Source organism: Colius striatus, chromosome 1 (assembly GCF_028858725.1).
Source record: "Colius striatus isolate bColStr4 chromosome 1, bColStr4.1.hap1, whole genome shotgun sequence".
NCBI classification, from domain to species: domain Eukaryota; kingdom Metazoa; phylum Chordata; class Aves; order Coliiformes; family Coliidae; genus Colius; species Colius striatus.
In genome coordinates, this window is record NC_084759.1 from 181,051,249 (window position 1) to 181,074,247 (window position 22,999).

Sequence of the window (22,999 nt, forward strand, 5' to 3'; positions counted from 1 at the left end):
TTACAATACAGTGATATGCTTGTATCTTGTAAAGGTTCACCAGAGTGACTTACTCCTGTGGTACAAGGCCTAAAATAAAACTTGCATATGCCAGACATCATATGATGCATAAAATATTCTAACAATATATTATAAAACCTTGTCCACACTAGGGAAAATGACTATGCCAAGAAGTAGAGATGACTGAAAAATAAAACCCCATTATTTTTTCCAAACTGGGCCCTTATGAAAGACAGTGATTTTGGAAGCTGGAGAGAGAGAGATGGGGTTCTTCCTTTTGTCTGATGAAGAAAAATCTCTTCCTTGATCAATTGAAAATGTCAACAGAATAAAAGAGAAGCCCACTTCCAGCTCAGATCTTCATGTTATTTCATGTCTTTTGTATTTCTCATTTTTGAGCAGCTGTGCTAAGAATCAGCTCAGCCCCTTGAAGAACTTGCCAAATATATCCACAGACTAAAGTGCTACAACTGCTTTGTAGGCAGTTGTGTCCTGAGCATCCTAAGCAGATTTGCTTTCAGCTACCTGTGTACCATCTTGTTCTAAACCGTATCATTCAGCTGCTTTAATGTCAATGTGGAAACTGTCATCTCTCTTCTGCTGCTGTACAACACACTGAACAGTCTTGCAAAATTAATCATAAGAAAATTCCTTTGTGAATTGTTCTAAAAGCAGTGAAATGGTTACCCAGAAAGATTACCCAGTAATCATAGCAGCTTCTAGCATGAGACTATTAGTGACACTAGGCAAGATTGTGACACTTCTTTAACTGAAATAGTTCAGCTAATGCATGCAGCCTAGAGACAGGTTTCTGTTCACTGGTAAACTGATGGTTTAGTATATGAAATATAACCACTCTTTCCTTTAAATATATTTTGACAGATTAAATCTCTGACAATGAAGCCTTTTACTTCATATCCTTCTGGGTTTCTCGTATTCCTATTTGCCTTGCTGCAGAGGAGCCACGGACAATGCAAAGAAGCAGCTAAAAAATCAGACATGAATTTGAGTGTAAAATACGATCTTCCTAACTTTGTTGCAGAAACACCGATTCAGAATGTAGTTCTATACAAGCATCATGTTTATATTGGAGCAGTCAACAAGATTTATGTACTAAATGAAACTCTACAGAACATTTCTGTGTACAAGACTGGTCCCATTTTGGAGAACCCAGACTGTGCTCCATGCGAAGACTGCAAAGATAAAGCCAATTTATCTAACAGTGTATGGAAGGATAATGTCAACATGGCACTGCTCGTGGAAACTTATTATGATGATCAGCTTATCAGCTGTGGTAGTGTGTCCAGAGGCGTCTGCCACCGTCACATCATTCACCCTGACAACCCTGCTGACATTGAAAGCGAGGTGCACTGTATGTATTCACCCCGGGTGGACGGAGAAGCAGATAATTGTCCCGACTGTGTTGTAAGCACTTTAGGAACCAAAGTTTTGGTGACTGAGAAGGACAGATTTGTCAACTTCTTTGTTGGAAATACTGTGGCATCTACATTTCAAGCTCCCCATGTGCTGCATTCAATATCGGTTAGAAGGTTAAAAGAAACACAGGATGGTTTTGAGTTTCTCACAGATCAATCCTATATAGATATCCTCCCTCAGTTCCGTGACTCGTATCCCATTAGGTATGTCCATGCCTTTGAAAATGATCACTTTATCTATTTTCTGACTGTCCAGAGGGAATCTCTCGACTCCCAAGCTTTTCACACTAGAATTATCCGCTTCTGCACTTTAGACTCAGAGATGCGTTCTTACATGGAAATGCCTCTTGAGTGTATTTTTACCGAAAAGCGGAGAAGGAGGTCCATCCGAAAGGAGGTATTCAACATTTTGCAAGCTGCCTACGTAAGCAAGCCAGGTGCGGCTCTAGCCCACGAAATGGGCCTTGGCTTGAACGACGATATTCTCTACGGTGTTTTTGCACAAAGCAAACCAGACTCTTCTGAACCAACCAACAGATCTGCGGTTTGCGCTGTCTCTGTGCGAACCATCAATGAGTTCTTCAACAAGATTGTCGACAAGCAGAACATGAAATGTCTGCAGCACTTTTATGGGAAAGAGAGCAAGTACTGCTTGAACAGGGTAAGTGACAATTATTTTATTACATTTTGGGACTCCTTTCCTCTCTGCCTACTCCGTTGCCAGGTAGCTGTTCCTTCAGTTTTGGTTTCAAAATATAAGTCTCTTGATTGTTTCAGATTACTTAGCATTGCTGATGATTTATCTATGTAAGGATTAGTTCCTGTAAAATGGGTATGAAAATCACTGAAGTCCTTATGGTGATAAGAAAGTATTAGTGGAACTGGGGTAAAAAAATCCTTTTTTTAAAGTTTTTTTTTTCTTGACAGACTGTGATACAGATAAACAGAACATAAAAAGTTATTATTTCTTTTAATAGTTAAAAAAGTGTTCATTAACATTCATATCCCTGTGCAGTGAGGAGCCCCTGAAAATATCACTCTTACTTTAAACTATGTTAATGCTGAATCACTACCCTCCTTAGAAAAAATGAAAGAGCTGGTTCAGATCGTGCCACAAGAACCAGATTGTAATGCAGTTACTCATACTTGATACAGAAATGGTCACACTGAAATCAGTTCTCTTAGTGAAAGAAGTGTCTATGAAAAGTGCATCTGAATGAGGATACCTGTAGTCTTGGATGGGAGGGTTGCCTTTCAGTACGCTGTGTGTTCAGGTGGTGAACACTGTAGTTATTTCTTCCTCTCTGGCCAGTATCTGTCAACTCTTGGAAAGGAAGTTTAGAATCTGGGAATTGGATACTTTTTATTGTGAAACCTGAAACATTAGAACTTTGAATTGTACTTGCTTAAGCAACAGGGCCTTAAATGTCTTCCCTGTGAAGCTTTCGTTTCTCAAATATAAAAAAAATTGAGCTCAGAGTTGACATGCTGTCACTTCTACCAGAGGCCAGGGCCAGAGCCATTATGATGGAGCACTGCTCAGCCTCCTATGCCAGGATAAGGCCTGTATCAAGACGGAGCAACAGCTCAGCCTGCCTTTGGAGACAAATGGAATCTATTGTGTCCCATTGTTGGAACAGCTGGAGGTGAGAGTGGGAAACACAGATCTTCATCACCCGCTTCATCTGAGTGTGCTCAGAGGTGGGCTCTGAGCAGCAGCATGACAGCCTTAGCATTTAGGGGACAAATGGTTATTGCAGGCTTCAGGTGTTCAACGTAGACCTAGGCACAGTGGGTGCTGATATAGCAACTACAACATACGTAGCATTTTATTCCTTTTTTCTGGGGAGAAAGATGATTTTCAAGAACTAAAAGCAAGTCAGCAAACATTCAGCACAGTAACTTTTTATCTTTCTTCACCATGTTGCTGCTGTCCTAATTTTTCATCTCAGATCTTAATTTTTTTTCTTCCTTTTTCCATTCGTTTTCAACAATGAACAATTGTTCTTCTTTGAAGGTACATTTTTTTCTTTATTCCTGGGGCATTTTATTTATGAGTGACTGTCTTTAAAGCTTGTGGCCTTTAACTTATCTCATTCTACACTTGCCTATATACCCGTTTCATAAGGTGGTCTTTTCACAGCAAAGTATACCATTAAAATATTGACAGAGTAATTTGCCACTTTTCACATGCTGGGAAGTACTTTCCTGTTTCAAAAGCTTTTCGTGAGTCTGCTGCTGCTTTGCATATCAGAACTGAATGTCTTATACTGCAGACAGTTTATTATAGTTGCCCATTTTCAAGAAATGTCATCAGAACTCTGATTTCTGCTATATTAAATTGATAAAGGAAGAAAATGTTTCTATGATTTCTTGTGGTTCCTTTAAATGGCATAAAGGCAGTCAGATTTTTCTTTTTTGTGATTGCTTGCTTAACACTGAAATATCAAGACTGTGAAGGTTTGCCATTCTATTCCCTTCGCTTTATTCCAAAGGACTTACTAAGGTTCCCACAAAAAATGTCTTGTGAGTCTTTTCAGGTTTCAGTTGGCCAAAAGGATTGGCAAGAATTTGCCAAGTATCCTTTATACACCTGTTTATCTCAGGTGTGTAAAATAGACCTGCAAGGTTGGAAGGTGAAGGAAGGGAAGGAGCAGGTGGAAGAAGGAAAGCACATTATTTCTTATGCTTGTGTCAGGAATGTCAAATCCGTTCTTCCTTGATTTTGCTAGAGATAAAATAAGAGACAAAAAAAGAGTCCCATAACCTCCTAATTCTTTTTAGACCCTTTCTTGTACATTATAAAAACGTGCATGAGGGCATAAACTATTTTTTTCCCTTTTGTAAGTCACCTTCAACTTAAAAGAAAGCTTTCCTAAACAGTGAGGGTTTGTGACAGTTTAGTTTGGCTAAATTCAAAACTTGCTTTTCGTAACATAGCCTGGATGATCTTTCTCTTTGATGTTGAGAGAATGAAACCACAGACCACTGATGCAAGTGAAAGGCACTGACCACTGTGAGATTAAGTCATAGGACAGTGAAAACAGCACAGCAGTGGATGTGGCATACCACTAACTTCAACATTAAAAAGAAAAATGAGCCTTTAGCAATGTTTGCAAGGGAGTGCTATCTGATAATTTATCGTTAGAGTCTGATTGATGAAGGCCATTTCATGTTACCAAAAGAAGTCCCAAAAGACAATTGTACATAATTTTGTTGGACTTTGGGTAGTCCATCTTTTTAAGTGCCTATCCCTCAGGACTATTTAGTCTGAGGCTGCTAAAGGTAGAATTAGACCAAAAAAGCCATAAATAAACATCCAAAACACTTCCTCAACTTATTCTCACATTTTAAGCGTTTATAAAGAAAAAAAAAAAAAAAACCAGCAAACTTCAACTCATCTTGATGTTGTTGACAAAATTTGACCTTTTTTTAGCTTTGTTTCCTAAAGGAATGAAACATATGTGGCCATGCTATCATAGGCCTTTTTTTCTGTTAGTTGTCCTGACAACCTCAACAAAAAGAAATCTTAAAGACGTGAATGCAGAGACAGATCCAATATATGAATTCAGGCTATGAAAACTGATGAGGTTTAAGGAGCCCTTTTATAAACATCAGAAGGACTCCCAGGGACCAAAGCAGATATTGCTCACCTATGGGAAAAATCTCTGTCAGAGCTTAGTTGGACAGCAAAATCAACCCACCACAAGATATAAATCCGGACACAACTGTGCTTCACTTATTCCAGTGTTCATGGAAAACTTTCTAAAATAAAAATAAAACATTTCCAGTTGTGTTTAAGTGAAATACATATTAAGCCAAAGCCTGGGCTCACTGAAGTCGGGGTTAGGAAAAGTGAATTCTTTGGTGCATCTGATTGATATCAGATGTACCTCAGCGGAGCTGTGACCAGTTAGCACTTCCTAGTAATTTCCTTGAATGAAGAGCTGGCTGTCACTTCAATGACAGCAAGGAGGAAACAGAATTGGATTTGAATTAAAAGAAAAATTTGGAGTCATGGTAAAGAGGTTTTATTGCCTGAGTCAGGACAAAGATATCTGAGAGGTAGCTGCTGTGGAGGGGTTTGAATCACTGTTCAGGAATCTTCTCACCCACAAGAAAGAGAAAGCTGGATGTAGGCTTTTAGCAGAGTTTATTTGGTCAGATTTAGTCACTATCAGGCCTAGTATGGCTCTTCTTAAAGCAGAGGAGCGCTTAAAAGAGGAAACAAATGTTCCTTGCTTCGTTTGCAGACAGTCCAGTACTGTGCACCTCTGTCATGGATTAACTGTGTTTCTCCAAGGGAGGAAGATGGGTTGAGTTTAGCCTTGACAATCTCAACTATACATTTCAACTTTCAAATTAGTTAGATCATGGTCTTACGGCCTTTATTTATCCTTTCTTTGTCTCTTATGCACTAAACAATGGTGATTCCAATTGTCCTCTGAGACCTAACTTCAATCACTATTGACTTCCATTAAAAAGCACCTCTAAAAATTATATCTAAATTCAGCTCTTTAAAGATTCTGTGGCTTTATTTCTTCAACAGCTAAGTTCAGGTGAAAGCCTGAAGTACTCCATTCACCTTACAGGAAATGAGAAACTACAGATGGGCTTTTGCCACCATGTTCCCTACAAGTGTCCTAAGTAAGACAAACTGGTTGCAACTCCTGTCAAATGAAAGACACAAACAGTTGGAAGAATGTAAAATGAAAACAGAAGATCATCAAAACAAAAGATAAAGTGACAGTAAAATAAACACACGGTGATGCTTCTTTATTACCATTTCCCACATGATAGATGAGTAAAATTGGGTTATGCTTATATTGTAATGGAAGAAAATAATTTCTGCCTTCTATCAGGAAACCACAAAGGCAGTTATTGATCTGTCATCCTAAGGGTATGCCTGGGAATATATAATAAAATAAGCAGAGATAAATAACTCTTTTGAGACTCAGTAACCATAATATCCTACATCATTTGGCTTTAAATTTTTTGGCATGTTTAAAAATAACACCACATCTCTCTGATGAGAAAGGGTTGATGTGGCTTATGTAGATAATCTCGCAGCATGGAGGAAATAGTATTTTATATTGTGAGTAGAATGTGCCTGAATATTTTCCAAAAAGTCAAGCCCCAGAATCTGTCAGCTTGGTTCAGTCATTTATTCCTCTGGAAATGCTGTATCAAATGACGTACAGCATTCAGCACAAAGCCTGCTCCCATCCGTACAGATTTTTGCAAGCTTCTCTATGGACTTCTGATGTCTCAGAAGAAAAAAATGGAGAGGCACTGGATAATGGGTAATGTGCATAGTAGAAATAATAATAATAGTTATTATTGTTATTATTATTATTACTAAAACCCCAATAATAATAATTCCATTGTAATAAGGTGACAGGCTTCATCCATGTTCCTTCTGTGCACTCACTGTCTGCTGAAAGCCCAAGTGGTAGCCTAAGGGTCCCGTTGTACCCTGTACAGTGGAGTGCAAGGCAGGATGTGCACGTCATCCCAGCTCCTCTTCAACATTGAGTACATGACTGTCTACCCACTGGCCATGCAAGATCTGACTGGGGCAAATAGCATGACGTGAGGGATTGTAGGGAGAGTTCGAACACCATTTAACCTGCATGTGAGCGAGGCATTGGTGCAGGCAGAGATATGGGTATTAGTGTTGTAGTGGTTTTGCCTGGGTCAGGTTTTGGTAGTGAGGGGGCTGCAGGGGGTGCTTCTTTAAACAAAGAGCTGCCAGAAGCTTCCCCTGTGGCTTACAGGGCTAATGCCAGTCAATTCTAAGCTGGACCCACAGCTGACCAAGGCCAGGCCAGTTAGTGATTGAGGTAACGCCTCTGTGAATAACGTATTTTAGAAGGGGAAGAAGTTGCTGCGCAGTTGCTGAACAGCAGCAGCAGAAGTGAGAATGTGAGAACATCTCTGCAGACACCAAGGTCGGTGGAGAAGGAGGGGGAGGAGGATGCTTAGGCCCTGGAAGAAAGACTCCCCTGTAACCTGTGGTGAAGCCCATGATGAGGCAGCTGTGCCCCTGCAGTTCATGGAGGCCACTGGGGAGCAGAGACCCACTCGCAGCACATGGAGGAACCTACGCAGGAGTTGGTGGATTCCCAAAGGAGGCTGTGACTCTGTTGGAAGCCCATGGTGGAGGGGGAGTGATAGAATGACTTGGTGGGCATCTGGCACCCAGTCAGGGCTAAACCACCACAAGTGTATAGTGGGTATGATATGAGTATGGTTATCTCAGGCTGGGCGAGATCCAGCAGACATACATGACTACAGCGGTAAGGGCTGTTCTGTCCCTGGGACCAGCCACGTGGACACGATCACAAAGGATTTCCAAGGAAAAAGGCAAGTCAGGGAGTTTCTTTGGAAAGTACCACACCACCCCAAGTAGTAAATATCTTTGCAGACTCTTTCTAGACCCAGGAACAATGGAGATTAGGGGCAGTCTGCAGAATCTGCAGTTTTCCTCCTCCTGATGTCTAATTAGAGGCCTGTCTCTGTTTGTCTCCCAGTGCTGCTGCTTGGTGTTTTATCATCTTGCTGAAAGCTGAACTTCTCTGTGAAGAAGTGGTATCTGCTAAACTACCATTTTCTGCAAAGGGCACTGCTTTATCCACCAGATTTACTAATAATGTTTAATTTCCAGACTTTTTAATCAAATTCTTCCACTGAAGGCAGGGTTCTCTATTGGTTATTAGTGGGGAAAAGTGACTGATTTTTTCTCTGAAACTGCACAGGAATCATTTCAGGCAGAAAGTTTTTGTTTTTTTTTTTTTAACATGGATATCTAATTGTGTGGTTTTTATGTTTCAGAATTTCTGAAGGCCCTTAAGTAGCTATAAAGACAAAGGCAAAGAATAACTTTCTCATCCCATGTAACCTTGCAAATTTTAAAGCTTTTACAGTCCAAAATGGAGACTAACAGGCATGTTACATTAAGGACATTAGCTAGAGATGTGTAATATTGAGATCTAAGCTTCTTTTCCTGGGTTCAGACCAAATTCTAAGTCTCCTTTGCCCCAGATTAAGTTCCTGTCTAGTCTGCTGATAGCTGTTCTGCAGTGGGACTTTGTCAGCCTGAAAACTCTGCTTGGATTTCCTTATAAACAATTTCCAGAGAAAGAGAAGCTGATTCTGCAGTGCATTGCATGCAGATCTAAGTCCTGGATTCATCCCACCTGGCTGTAGTGGGTAGTTGAGACATCTAAGTAAGCAATGAATTTTCCTCAGGTTCTGCTGCCAAACAGTGGAGAGACACATAAATCCTGACAAAGCAGACATCTGCCTTTAAGCTCACTCAGCACCAACCTTACCTCAGCAGTTTCCCTACTTTACTTGTTCTGACTCAGGACCGCATATTGCCATCATTATTGCTCACTAAAGCAACAGGAGGTAATAATTACCCAGGAGAGTGTTGTGTTACTTAAACTTTCTAGGTGGCATGTGGGTTTCAGGTCTTGGACAGCTTTTGCATCAGAATGGAATTAAACCTCATTTCCAGACATACAAGTAAAACCAGAGTCAAATCTCACCGTAAATTTAAAAACAAGAAAATACTGCTGAGGAAAGTCTGTGACAGAAATGGTTCAGAAAGCAAGTAAGTGTAGGTCACGAACTACTGCTTGCACTGTCTATGGAGTGGGTGAAAACAATGAAATGTTAGAGGAGGGATGATCTTGGGGGAAGTGGCAGTGAGAGCTTCATCTTCTTTTATACACAGCCTGTGAAAATTAGGGCAAATTACATTGTTTTCTCTTGCTTTCTAAGCTTCTTTCTGTCCCACACATCTCTTGCACCACTATTTTGGCTAGGCATGCAGATGTTGTGCAATGTTATCTTGTAGTAAGAGTCTCCACACTCAGCAATTATCTTAGGATAGCAGGTCAACTTGGAATTCATAGATTTTCTGTTTCATCACAGCTTCCATGTAAATAAGGACTTCTGTGAAATATGCACCTGATGTACACTAGAGTGTACAGCATAGCTGCTTTTATCAGCATAATGTCTCAGATACATTATTTTATTCCATCAAAATGTGAAATTAGTCAACACCTCTCATTTGATAATCTGTATACTGACTTGAATGTTAAATTAATATAAGGGAAATCAGCAAAATACAAAGATTACTTAGGTCCATTTTATCTGCTGAATCAATAGGATTTACTTAGTGCTAATGCACTAACCAGATTATGAGAACTAATGCAGCACTGTTCAATGACAAAAGCAAATAACTCTTTGAATGATCTTGACAATAGAACATGTAATCATCTTAATTTGTATTAACCAATTACATTTAACATGCATGTCTTTTTACCTATAACCTTAAGTGGAGCATCAGTACAGTAACTTCCTTCCCGTTTCTCATTTTAGCAGTATAGCAGATCAAAGCAACAAGTATTAAGAGTAAGTGGAGTGATAAAGTAAAATATTACATCAATTGAGTTCTTTAAAAAATTTCTCTTTCTCTAGGAGTCATAAAAATTTGTGTAACCTTCTCATTGACTTCAGTGAATTGAAGATCGAGTTGTGAAGTTGAAAGTGTAGCTTGAAGATAATTAGTCATTCAGTAATTCCCTCTAAATTGTTCCTTATTTTGCAACAAGTAACATTATGAAGGGTTGGTTTCCGGTGGAACTCCGACCCTCTCCAGACAGTGGTAACACTAGTAGTGCTGCCACTGTGTAGTTAGGATTGCTTCATTGTTTCCATCTTAAAAGACTGTTTTCCAGTTGCTTGCCTTTTCTTCAAGTCTTCTACTTCACAGTTGAGATTTGAAAAGTTTATTCTCATAAAGGGAACATATTTCTCCTAAATTTGCGTCCACTGGCGAAACAGAGCTGTTTCATTTGTTACTTGTTTCTGCCTTCCTCAGGATTACAAGAATTGCTTGATAATGCTGTCTCATGTGACTGTGTAGAAATCTGCTTTAGAAAGCACATAGCATTTAGAATACCGTGTATGAGCAATTCAGTATACCTACTACCTGTCACTGCCACATTAACATGGAAATTATCTGCCTTTCTGTGCTATGAGAGCAGCAGGAGGAATACACACTGTGTATCCCCAGCAGACTGCCCTAGTCTGACTTCTGTGCAGTCCCTACTGCAAATAATAGCTGACTCGTCCATTTGGGATAGCTCTTTCCGAGAACTTACTGGCCCTGTCAATACAAATATGTGCAACAGTTCAATACGAAAGACCCGGTCTCTTAATTGATATTTTTTGATAAAGGAAATTAAATGAGAGAATATGAATGTGATGTAATCTTGATGCCAATAAGGAACACTATTCACATGCCTCTGGCCTGCAGTTGAGCAGTACATATAAATAGTACTAATGTACGACCAAACCTACTTTGTTACCCACAGTTGCTTCTCTTGGAAATCCAGCAGCAAACTTTGGGAACTCCCACTGCAGTTGCACTGGCCTAGTGGGTGAAGAGCTTCACAGCTGGACTTCACAAGTGGACTTGCAGCTGATCATGTTGTCAAAAGCCAACATGCTATGTCCAAAGAATTTTTGTTTGTCGTGTTCCTCAGTTCTGGCTGGCTTCTATTCTGCCCATTGTACAACACTGGAGTTTGTTCACAAGAGATTCTTTTCTGGTCAATTACTTCCAAAAACTAAATGTGTCCATATTTTTTCCATGTATCATCATCAAATGTATTCATAACCGTAAAGAATTCAGACGCTGTGACAGTTTTGTAGGGTGAGAACACTAAGTGTGACTATGATTTTTTAGAATTGCTAGTAGCACAATTTTGTCCGTTTCACGATCTTTCTGTCTTGCAAAGTGCAGAGGAAAAATATTCCTTTGTGATAGCATAGTAGAAAACTATTTAGATATTTTTCCTCTTCTCCATATGCTTTATTCACTCTGACCAGCTATGACATGAAACCACATGGGAAATAAGGAGAGAGACAGTCCCCTTGACAGAACTGACAGAAGAAGGCATGAAGTGAACAGAGCCTGTAAATGTGCCAGAAGCCAGAACATTTGTCCTGGTTGTTTTTCTTCTCTCCCCGTTTTGTCAAAGAGCTCTAAGTACAAGGATCTTAGTAGTCATCTCTGAGTCCAGAATCAAAAGATTTGGTATGTGACAGATGGGAAGATTTATGAAGTTTATGAAATTTAAGGAATAATTTCTTTCAAAGATAACAGTGATAGACTGGCCAAATCTATAATGTCTCTCACTTTCATTTTACATGGGACTAGGAAACAGGCTCTAACTCCACCCTCTAACAGACTTCCAACATGGTGATGATGAAGTCACTCATCCTCTTCAGGCTTCTCTGAATCATTGAGACCAGAATTTCACATGAATAGAAACAGTGATCAAATGCAGTTCTCATATGAAAAGGAATACTGCAAACTACCCAGAAAATCCAAATGTGTTACAGGACTACAAAACTGTGCTGTCTGAAAATAAACAAAAAAAATATAGAAGAAAATCTAATAAGGTTTTTCTGTGTTCTTCACAGTTACTCTTCCTGTTCAGAGTCTGCTGTACATGTTAATTCATAGACTCATAGAATTGTTATAGTTGGAAAAGACCTTTAAGATCATCAAGTCCAATTCTTCACCATTATGTGCTTGATTCCAATAGGATAAACTCCTAGAAACTGTAGTTTTATTATTCGTCTTAATTCACTGGCCTCCACAACAGAAGAGATAAGCAACTAACACACCCTCTCTGTTTTTAATCATCTTGGTGAACAATTTGTTACGTAGAATCACCTATTCATTCACTCTACAGAAGTTTATTTGAGAAAAGGGTTTTTGACATTTGCAGGATCCAGCTTGTTTAGCACTAGCTCATTTCTCCCTGATTCACATTATGCCATAGAAATGCTCAAAGGAGAAACACTGTTGGCACTTGTGGGTGCTCACTTCTCTTGAGGAAGACTCCGAGGAGCCGTAAAGAAAACAAAAAATTGATATTTCCTTGATGCCTGGCAGCCAACAAGTTAAAAGTCACATTAAAAAAATCAGGAAATAAGACTGGGGCTTACTCCTACTTTCACTTGAGTTCTTTATAACTGTAGTGTTTTACAGTTGACACTAGAAAATTTTAACTGGTTACTTTCATGCCATTTATCTAATTTGTCAAATTAAATTTTCATTTTAATGATGTCCCCTAAATTGCTCACAAGATAATATGAGATGTTCTGCAGTGATTAAGTCCTTAATTTGTAGTTTATCCAAGACATTAAACATAAGATCAAGAAATTACGCATAATGTCACCTTCTACTGAGACTGCACTTAACTAAGAAGAAAGATTTCAGCCAATTTTAGAGGGACAAGCCTGGAGGAGTGTTTCTCCAAATTGCATTCGCAGCAAATAACAGAAAAGCTCACAAAAATCTTTGGTTAAATTTGAGGGTTCTGGATTTTTTTTCTCCCGAGTCTAGTATTCAGAGACTAGATTCCATGATCAGTTCTGACTCTGTCTAACTGAGCTTTTCTCTTTTTTAAGGTATTCAGTAGTGTCTTGCATGCTTTGCACTTATGGATTCAAATGTGAAACTTCATCCAAAATATTATTTTTGTGCTCCCTGAATATGATCCATAAATCTGCCAAACAGTGACAAGTGACAGCCCCTGATAGCCCAGCTCAGTGATGTCTAGAGACTTTTTTGGCACATTCATCTTCTGTGGATGAAATCCAAGGTAAATTCTGAAACATCACATCTTCTCCTGTAAAAAAATAAGATAGTCTTGGTTATCTCTTGGCCTCTGGACATGGCTGAAAGGCAGGGCTTGCCAACACCTCATTATGTTCCAGTGGCACACCTACACCAGCTTCACAAAGCCCTTATTATGAATCACTTGCACAATTGGCACCTCTCATCTTACAAGAGAAGTAGCCCAACCCAAGCACTTACCCCATGCTCTAATCGTCCATTTCAATAGTTGTGTGATTTGTCACTGGAACTTGGCATAGTATTCAGAGTGCATCATCTGACATCAGTTATTTTTCCACATTGACAGCCAAATGGATACTTATGTGTATACTGAGAAGGAGGGAGAGATTTGGGCTTCAAAGAGTTAATCCAAAGCAGCATCTTTGACCTAGTTGTCCATGTTATCAATCTCCCTTTAATTTTCTAAATAGCCTTTTAAACTCTGCTTTTCTACTCAAAGATCAAAGCCTTCCTATTTCTTAAACAGCTAACCTTATATTATGGTTAATCCATGAAATGCCAAGTTTGGTAAGAGAGCCTTATGTGGAACAATCTGCAGGTTCATGGGCAGATACCCAAAGTTACAACATCTCTGAGGAAGTCTGAGCTGACTTTGTGGCTGAACTGACTTCAGGGAAGCTAGGAAAGGTGTCAGGACAAGCAGCAAAATCTAGCCACTTGTTAAAAACAGATTGAACAGAGTTTCATGAGGCATGTCAGCAAGTTCAAATTGCTTTGAGATGACTACATAGGAGGACATATTTTTTTAAGGTTAGCACAGGAACATCTCTCCCTAAAGTAATTTGCTGTGGAAGAAAAAGGAGTTACAGCAAAGGGCAGAGATCTCAAGTTGGGGGAGGGTAAATTCAGAAATCTGCCTTATTTCAAAAAGCAGGAAAACTGTACATCTTTCTGCACTTGAGCTATTCATACTCATTGTATGAGTAATCTTTGCACAGATGTTTCAGAAATACTTTTAGACTGGATAGGATATGAGTGCAAAAGAATAAAGCTTGTTTGGTGGCCAAAACAAAGTTTGGCCATTGGTGATTTATTCCAGTCAAATACTGGGTTAAAAAATAATTAAAGTGTATTCAATGTTCCTAGTGCAGAGTATTAGTTCAGTTCCAGATGAGCAAAATACACCATACAGTAACAGTTAATACCAAAACTAACACAGTAAACCCTTTAGCATGTGGATAACAAAAACTGTTAAGTCACTGCTGTATCAGTTCTAATCTAGGAGCCCTCATTCTGTATCATTAAGGGACTGCACAGAGATTTCATTTGCTCTTGTTTGATCTTGCAAAGTTTTTTACCTAATTGATACAGTAAATTGAGAGGGCACCTGGAGAAAGCTGGCACCAGTGCTGGCTACAACTCCTAGGGATCATAGAAAACTTCACTTGCCATTGCTGTTGCTGTACACAGTTCAGAAATGTTGCAATTCAAAGCAAAGGACTGAGTTATTACGTTGAACATCTTGTTAATAGCATTTTCAATGACTTGGGTTTTGTTCCAGAATTCACCGAAGTTAAGCCAGCAAAAAGTTCTTGATTCATTGCTTGCTTTCTCACAGTACTTTGAGGGAAAAACATCTGAATTTAGAAAACAAGAAAATAAAGTTTTACTTCTATGTGTTCTTCAAAAGCATAATCCAGATATATTTAGTGGAAATACTCTGATTGTCTTTGAAAGGCTTAATTGAAGCTTTTAAAATTGTTATTTTAAAATATGTTTTAACAACAACAAATCTATAAAAAATAGGCAGAAACAAAGCTGGTGATTTCAACAGAACCACAATAAGGTCCTTTATAATCTCCCTAAATGTTTACTCATAAAGTCACAGTGAGAGGATGCTAGATGACTTCCAAATTTAAACCGGTTAGAGATCCTTTAGAGGATTCCCAGTCATTATCTGTACAATCTCACCAAAACAGTTGATGTAGTATCAATAGTAATGGAATTATCAGTTAATAGATTACTATTGAATTGTCAGGACAGCAGGTTATATTCTTCTCAAGAGATAACTTAAAGTGTATTGTTCAAGAATTTTTCCAATGAAAATTAAAAACATGTAATATCTATTCCCAAACTGAAAGAGAAAATCCTGCAAATGCAGCAACTATTACAGTATACTCAAGACATACAGAGATTGGAAAAAAATAGTGCATAAGCTACAGATAATCAATACAATGGCCTAAGTAATGTAAAAATCTGTAGCTTCATTTAAAAAAAATCCCCATAGTTTCATTTAAATATACAATCAGAAGCATGTTTTTCCTGGCTTATCTCCCTTTTCTCTTTCTTTTTCTTCCCTTTTCTGTCTTGTCATTAAAAAGATGGTGAAAAGAGGATGGAAGGGGAAGAATACTGGAAACTGTTATTTTAATGCAAAAAAAAAAAACAAGTGAAAAATACTGCAATGTTTTTAGAGAATCATTTTCTAGGAATCACTGTTTTAGAAGCAGATGTGTCTCTGGGCAGGCTCTGCAGTTACAGAGTTCTGAGACCTTTGGAGAAGCAGCATTACAGAAGTAGCTAAGAGAAGGGATACCTTCATATATGTGCTTATTCAGCTATCAACTGGTTAAGTAAAGACCCTATGTCTTATTCCCAATGGAGAGGATGAAAAAAAAGTTAAAAGAAACATTTCCATAACATTAAGAAGTCGTTACCTTCCTCGTGGAACATCAGAACTGATGAAGCAATTAAGTTTGAAACGTTTTAAAATACTTTTGGTCAAATGCATTTGTGCTAAATGAGTTCACTCTGACAAAGATGTATTCCTACTCGTAAAGACAGTACTCATCTGTACTTCATTTTCAAACAGGCTTTTTCAAGAAATGCTTCATACTGCAGAGCACAAGATGATGAATATCGCTTAGAAGTTACGACTCCTTTGCAGAGGGTTGACTTGTTCATGGGCCAGTTCAACAGTGTCCTGTTAACTTCGATATCTGTCTTCACCAAAGGCAACCTTACCGTTGCTAATCTGGGGACTTCGGAGGGCCGCTTCATGCAGGTAACTGTTAGTGCTTCACCTTCACAATAAAAAGTGGTAAAAAGTGAGCAGTATTACCCTGGTTTAACAGGGCATTAGAAAATTGAAATTGCTGAGTAAAATACAGTTGGAATATAAACAAAGTGCCTAATAGAGCATTCAGCATTTTAAGTGTCTAAATGAGCTTTGTGGTTTGGAGCAACAGGTTTGGTGCAAATTCTACAATGATCTCCGCTTAGTCCAGCTGGCTCAATTCAGAGAACACTTTTGGTCCATACAGACTAGATTTCTTTCAAAAGAAACTAAACTGAAAACTCTGTCTTGGATACACATCAAATATGCTCTAACCCTAGCTGGGGCAGAAAAGTCCAAAACAGTGACTGATTCTTCAAACAACTTCACATATACGCTTTGTATGGTCATTTGGCCTAGAGGATCAGATTAAACCTAGTTCAATGTAAAATGCCAAGACAGTTTATAATGTGGAAGCAGGAGCCTCAGAATTAATTGTTTCTATATACTGATCTACTCCTCTGGCACTGAATTACTTGCTCATGTACCCACAGGCCATGACTCACATTTGTAGAATTAAGATTAGCTCCTTGTCCACCTACTTTCAAAATTTTCAAGCTCTTGCTCATTCCTGTCTCACTGTTCTTCTGGACAGCAATTCCTCCTGTCCTAAAACAAGTTTTCCATAATAAGTGGTAAATCATCCTCCTGAGAGGTCTATCTCCCTCCACCGAGTACGTAAGTAATCTAGACAGGTAGATTATGCTTACGTGTCTTCTTTGTAAGTGACTAATGAAATAAATAAATGAAATAAACCCATAGAGCCAACAGTTAAAAACTTGGCAGTCAAAATCAAATATTGGAAGACAGAATACTCTGAAAGCACCAAGGATTCCCTCTGTTCACTCATTTTATTTCAAGCACTGCCATCCTTCGGTGACCGCTTTGGAGAGTTTGGCTTCTCCAGCTGACACAGAGTGCAGCTTCGATGTGCATCTTAGCCTGGATCTCTCTGGCACCTGAAGACCTATGTCCTTTTACGCTGCCAGTATAATTTGTCTTCTAGTGCGCCTTCTGGACTCTTCAGCTCCTCTTACTCTGTAGGATGCAGAGAGTCATTAAAGTTAGTTGTAACATTGTCTCCCAATCATCAATGGCTGAACCCTGATGATAAGGCTGTTAGTTGCTGTGTCCTTCCAGTTTCCCATTTCCCATAACCTTCCATTAGAAAATACTTGGGCACATGTAACTTTTCGTAAAAACAAGCTTTCCCTTTCTGCTTTCCCTTTCTTCTTTCCCTTCCCCTCATTCTGTGTCCTTGCCACATGCGGTAAGTTAGGTTATATATTTTCCCCAGTAGATGTGTCCTTTCTGGGCAAATACCTCCACTTCTGTCTTCTGCACAAACTGGAGAAAGACCTGCCCCATAATGCAAAGTCCATAATGCTCCTGCAGGGAAAGATGTCAGTGATTTACTGCAAAGGATAGACGAAAAATTGGAGAAAAGCATGTTTCTCTTTCTATCTAAAATGGAGCAATTTAACAACACGTTCAATGACAACCCTACCAGTTTTACCTGAACTTCCCGTGATGACTTTGGTAGCTTTAAGCTGCAGTTTGTCTTCAATGCATGAAAGGCAAATGCTTGGAGCTTTACACTGAGCACAGAACGGACCTGTACTCTGTTCTTAAATGTAGCTACTGCCTCACACAAGTGTGAGCAATTTGCTTAACCTTTCTGAAGCCACTTCCTTGACTACAAAATACAGTTAATAATAACTACTATCTTACGACATTTCTTTTGGGCTGTCACAAAGCTTTTAGGGAGATTTGGTGGAAAGCAGAAGGCAGCATTCTTTTTGTTAGTATTTACAAATGTCTAAATGGTGAGTGTCAGGAGGTTGGGACATCCCTTTTTTCTATGGTATCTAGCAACAGGACAAGGGGTAATGGGATGAAGCTGGAACACAAAAAGTTCCACTTAAACATACGAAAAAACTATTTCACTGTGAGGGTGATGGAGCCCTGGCACAGGCTGTCCAGAGGGGTTGTGGAGTCTCCTTCCTTGGAGGTCTTTAAGACCCGCCTGGACATGTTCCTAAGCGACCTGATCTAGGTGAACCTGCTTCTGTAGGGGGGTTGGACTAGACGATCTCTAAAAGTCCCTTACAACCCCACCATTCTATGGTTCTATAATTCTTTAAATTAATTAATTCAAGTCCTGTACCACATGCTTCATTCAGATGTTTGCCTAACTCAAGGAACAATTAAAATATTTGAAGAATACATTTCCTATTGCAGTTTCAGTTACAGATCAAAAGAAAGGCTATTGTGCAAACTGAACATTGCCATTAGCAGAAATATTTTCATAATTGAATTACATTGTCTTGAGCTACAGGTGGAAGTCAGCATTGGGTTCATAAGTGGGAGCCCTGTCTTTGAGGTTTTGGTGCAACTCGCAGGAGAATAAGCATACTCAATTCCTTTAATGATGCTACCTCCAAATAAAGAGATTAGTGTTTGTTTTGCCTATAGATAATCTTGGAAAGGATACTGTATCTGTAGGATACAGCAGACACAGCTTTTTTTCTGAATTTAATGTTCACTTACATAAAAATATTTTTCCTTTTTTTTTACTAATAGTTATCTAGGAAGTGCTTTCAAACGTTCATTTACAAATGCCCAACTACAGCAGGGTTGCAGTGTTTCTATGGAAATATAGCTATTAATTGTAATGAAGTGGAGATCATTAAAAATCAAACTATTAAATGACCATTACTGAAGTAAAATGAGTTAAAAAAAAATCTGGACAATCTAACAATGACTTAATTTATCAAAAAGATATCCCCAAACACTTCTCCACATTTTTTAGCAAAGAAATGTAATGATGTTATTTTTTTATTTAATTCACAAATCTGCTGGAACATAAGAAACCTCAGTTTTTAATATGTTACGGACATGATTTTTGCATAATCATTTGCACTCGTATTTTTAGCTTTTTCTACAGGCAAATATTGCATTTTCCCATGCAATCCCCTTCTAGCTATTCTGAGCTGACTGTGTTCCTTCAGAGATAGATATGCCTTTGGGGAAAATTAGTTGCAAAATTCTACCTATCAGGGAACCTGGTTTAAAGCTGAGTTTACTGTATTAATATTTTGTGAACATATTTCCATGCCAACTATTTAAAAGCAAAAGAAAAAATATTCATATATAGGTTTCTAAAATTAGAAAATCATCTCATCCCTTCCAGTGGATCCAGTTCATCTTGTATCCTCTTTGAAATACCAAGCCTTACCATATTTAGACAATTTAGTTTGTGACACAAATTTCAGCACTAGCAGTCATCTACGAGATTAAAAGTAGTCATACAGTACCTCTGTCTCTGACAACTGCACCCTGAAGTGCCCAAATTTGAAACAGCTTGGTGAAAATGATGGACACTGAATTCACATTTTGGCTGAATTAATTTAGAGTTTCCTTTAATTGCTGTGAAACATTTTGTGGGAAATGAAAATGAGATGTTTAAAACATAATGATCATGTCAACTAATTGAAGCTTAAAGCCTATGCTATGGAAGCTGGTAGGTGCAGCAGCAAGCTACTGATACTCAGGCTGAGAGGAGTTTAATTGAAAATGTTTATCATATTCTCCCACTTGTTTACACTTTATCAGCAGCCAACCATTTGCTTCTCCTTCTTTCCTTTCTTTTTTCATGCCATCTTTTCATCTCCTTTTGTATTTCTTCTGCCATCCTGCTGCCCCCTCATAGAATCACAGAATGGCAGGGGTTGGAAAGGACCTCTAGGAATCATCCCATCCAAACCCCTGCTAAAGCAGGTCCACCTCAATCAAGTCACACAGGAACAGGTCCAGGCAGGTTCTGAAAACCTCCAGAAAAAGAGACTCCACAACCTCTCTCATTTCTGACTCTATTTCCATCTCCGTCCTTTTTTCTCTTTTTACCACACAACTGTAACACGTGTTGCTGCAAGAGGTGACAGAAGCTTTAACATGTAGTTTCTGAGAAGAAAGTTTTTCCTTCTGTAGGTGATGGCTACCTGATTCTGGGGTTTTAATGTCTTTAGAGACAAATCACAGTTATTAGTTCCTGTCTTTACAAGTGATCCTACTGAAGCTTATGGGCATTACCTATCAAAACTGTGCTAATGACCCAACTCAGAGTAGAGCCTGTATTTTGCTTGTTTAAAAAAAGTCATCTGAGGAACCAATAATATCCAGGATGCAGAAGCAAGTATGTTTTATCCAACCAAGGAATAGTCACCTATTGTTTTCTGCACGTGTTTTTAGTTCAATTAAATAGGATTACTCACTCAAACAGCTCTGGAAAGCACTAATATTGGAATGGAAATGCAGTCTCCTTCACTAAATGTTTTTTTTTTTTTTCAGTCAAAATCTAAAATGAAAATAAAATCGATCTGTATAGTCCAAATACAGAAGATTCATGAGTTCTTTTAAGGAGGATAATTAGGGCCAGGAGGTGAATTCCAAAGCTCTCCTGGAGAGTAATTGCAGCCCATTGACATACTAAGCGTGTTTTGGCTGCATCAGAAATGTTAAATCTGTATTTGGCCATGGATAGATTGGAGTTTGTAATCTACCAAATATTGTGAAGTTTCTGTTACAAAACAGAGCAGTAATAATTTTTCTAAGACAGCTGACATGCATGAGACGGAAAAGAAAAATGGTTTTACTTCCTTCCTAAGCTGGAGCCTGACAACAGGCTTTTTTTTTTCCCCCTTCTTTTTTTTTCTGTTGAGAAGTTGCAGCTGTTTCGGCCTTTCTTATTGTGCTTGTTTTCAGAGTGTGACTGGGAACATGGGCTGAAAGTACAGCTGTTGGGTGCAAAGTGAATCAGGTATTTCACAGTGGTTATTTGATTAGAAAACAGCATCCAGTCACACTGCTGCAGTTGAGGAACCAGATTTTCAGCTGGTGTAAAGCAGCCAAACAAGGCACACTGAGAATACAACTCACAACTGGAAAAGACCCTTTATTACCAGACAGTATTTTAGGAAATTATAGTTTGAAAAAGAAATACCCCCACGATATATTAGGATAACATGTCTTCTATTTTTGCTGAGTTCCAAGGTGGTTTGTTGTTTTGGAGGTTTTTTCCCCGCCTGAAGCTTGGTATTATTTCAGAGAGTGGCTTTTGAGTGATGAAGAAAAGAGCAGAGTTCTTCAGGAAGGGGAAATCTTTCTGATAGCTCTGGGGAAAGTGGGATATGGGAAAGTTTTACAAGATTTATACTGAAAAGTTCACATTAGGTCTGGCCTAAACAATGAACAAGAGACTGATGCCTTAGACATATGAAGAGGCTGGTTTTTAGCATAATGCTGTTTGGAAGGAGAATACTGCATGTGCTCCCTACACTTGAAACTGGCCTCACTGAGGTAAAGCTCAAGCAAACACACTGTTGGTGACATTTTCAAGGAGAGAGAAATAGAGAAGTTTTCACTGTATGTTTTACAACTACTATGAGCGACCATCCTCTTGAGATGCAACCTGAGCAGCAGGACCATCTCATCCTTCTGATTATGCCAGTGAAACTCAGTGCACAGTGGGACAGCACTGTGTTGTATGTGAAGTGAGATGCTTCCTCATGTGCTTCCTCATGTGTAGGGATTGGAAGGAACCTTTAGAAATCATCTAGTCCAACCTCCCCTGCAGAAGCAGGTCCACATAGATCAGGTCACACAGGAACATGTCCAGGCAGGTCTTGAAGACCTCCAAGGAAGGAGACTCCACAACCCCTCTGGGCAGCCTGTGCCCAGAATACTAATGATATGCCCCCAAGTCTCCTCTTCTCTAGACTAAACAGCCCCAGTTCCCACAGCCTTTCCTCATAAGGAAGATGCTCTAGTGCCCTGATCATCTTGGTGGCCCTGTGCTGGACTCTCTCCAGAAGTTCTGTGTCCCTCTTGAGCTGAGGAGCCCAGAACTGGACACAGGACTCCAGATGAGGCCTCACCAGGGTACAGTAGAGGTGAGAGCAGAACCTCCCTTGACCTCCTGGCCATACTCGTCTTGATGCATCCCAGAATGCCATTGGCCTTCTTGGCCATGAGGACACAATGCTGGCTCATGTTTAGTTTACTGTCAACCAGGAATCCCATTTCTCTCTCCACAGGGCTGCTGTAGGCCTCATTGGAGTGCAGCATGTCACACAACAGGCCACTCATCCTCCTCAGGGCCTCTCTGTGCCTGTTAGACACAAAACAAAACAGAGTAATAATAAGAAGCCATATTCTAGGGACTCATTATATTCCTGTATTTTTAACCAGATTTGTAGCTAAGAAAGGATGTATGGGGTTAAAGTAAAAATTCAAGGAACAGCTTCCTGTCTCTGGTAGTCTAAGATAGATAAGCGAGAGGTATGACACAAGTGAAAGCACATAGTGCTACTTCTACCAGTACCCTCCTACTTCTGGCACTCAGTGGCCCAGATTCCCTGAGCTGGAAATTGCACCCATAACTGGTATTTAGTTGTCCTTTATGGACTTCTGTTTCATCAATTTTACATGTTGGTTTTGGAAATTATTCTCTTTTTTTCTTCCACGTTATGCCATGTCAATGGCTTGATGAATGATGAAGAGCCTCCTTCGGGCTTTCCTTAACCTGCTGCTTTGTCATTTTGTGTGGTGCCTCTGATTCTGTCTGATGAGGAATAGAGGTTGAGCTCTCACAGATCAATGGTTTGGGAAATTTTCACATGCTGAGCATGAACCTGCTGGCTTTCACATCCAAGTAGTCAGAACACTTGATAGTCACATTCATTTCCCAGGAATACTTATGATTAAAAACAAACATCATCA

The 22,999-nt window shown here is 39.2% G+C and overlaps 1 protein-coding gene across 7 annotated transcripts in view; it reads left to right on the forward strand.

Annotated features, from left to right (window-relative positions):
• MET (MET proto-oncogene, receptor tyrosine kinase) overlaps nucleotides 1–22,999 on the forward strand; it is a 92,186-nt gene that overhangs the window by 18,689 nt on the left and 50,498 nt on the right. For all 7 annotated transcript variants that reach the window (XM_062017693.1, XM_062017668.1, XM_062017643.1 and 4 more), the window contains 2 exons: nucleotides 883–2,097; nucleotides 15,977–16,168. In XM_062017693.1, the coding sequence (XP_061873677.1) occupies nucleotides 898–2,097; nucleotides 15,977–16,168 (1,392 nt within the window). In that variant the 5' untranslated portion in view covers nucleotides 883–897. The remainder of the gene's footprint in view (nucleotides 1–882; nucleotides 2,098–15,976; nucleotides 16,169–22,999) is intronic.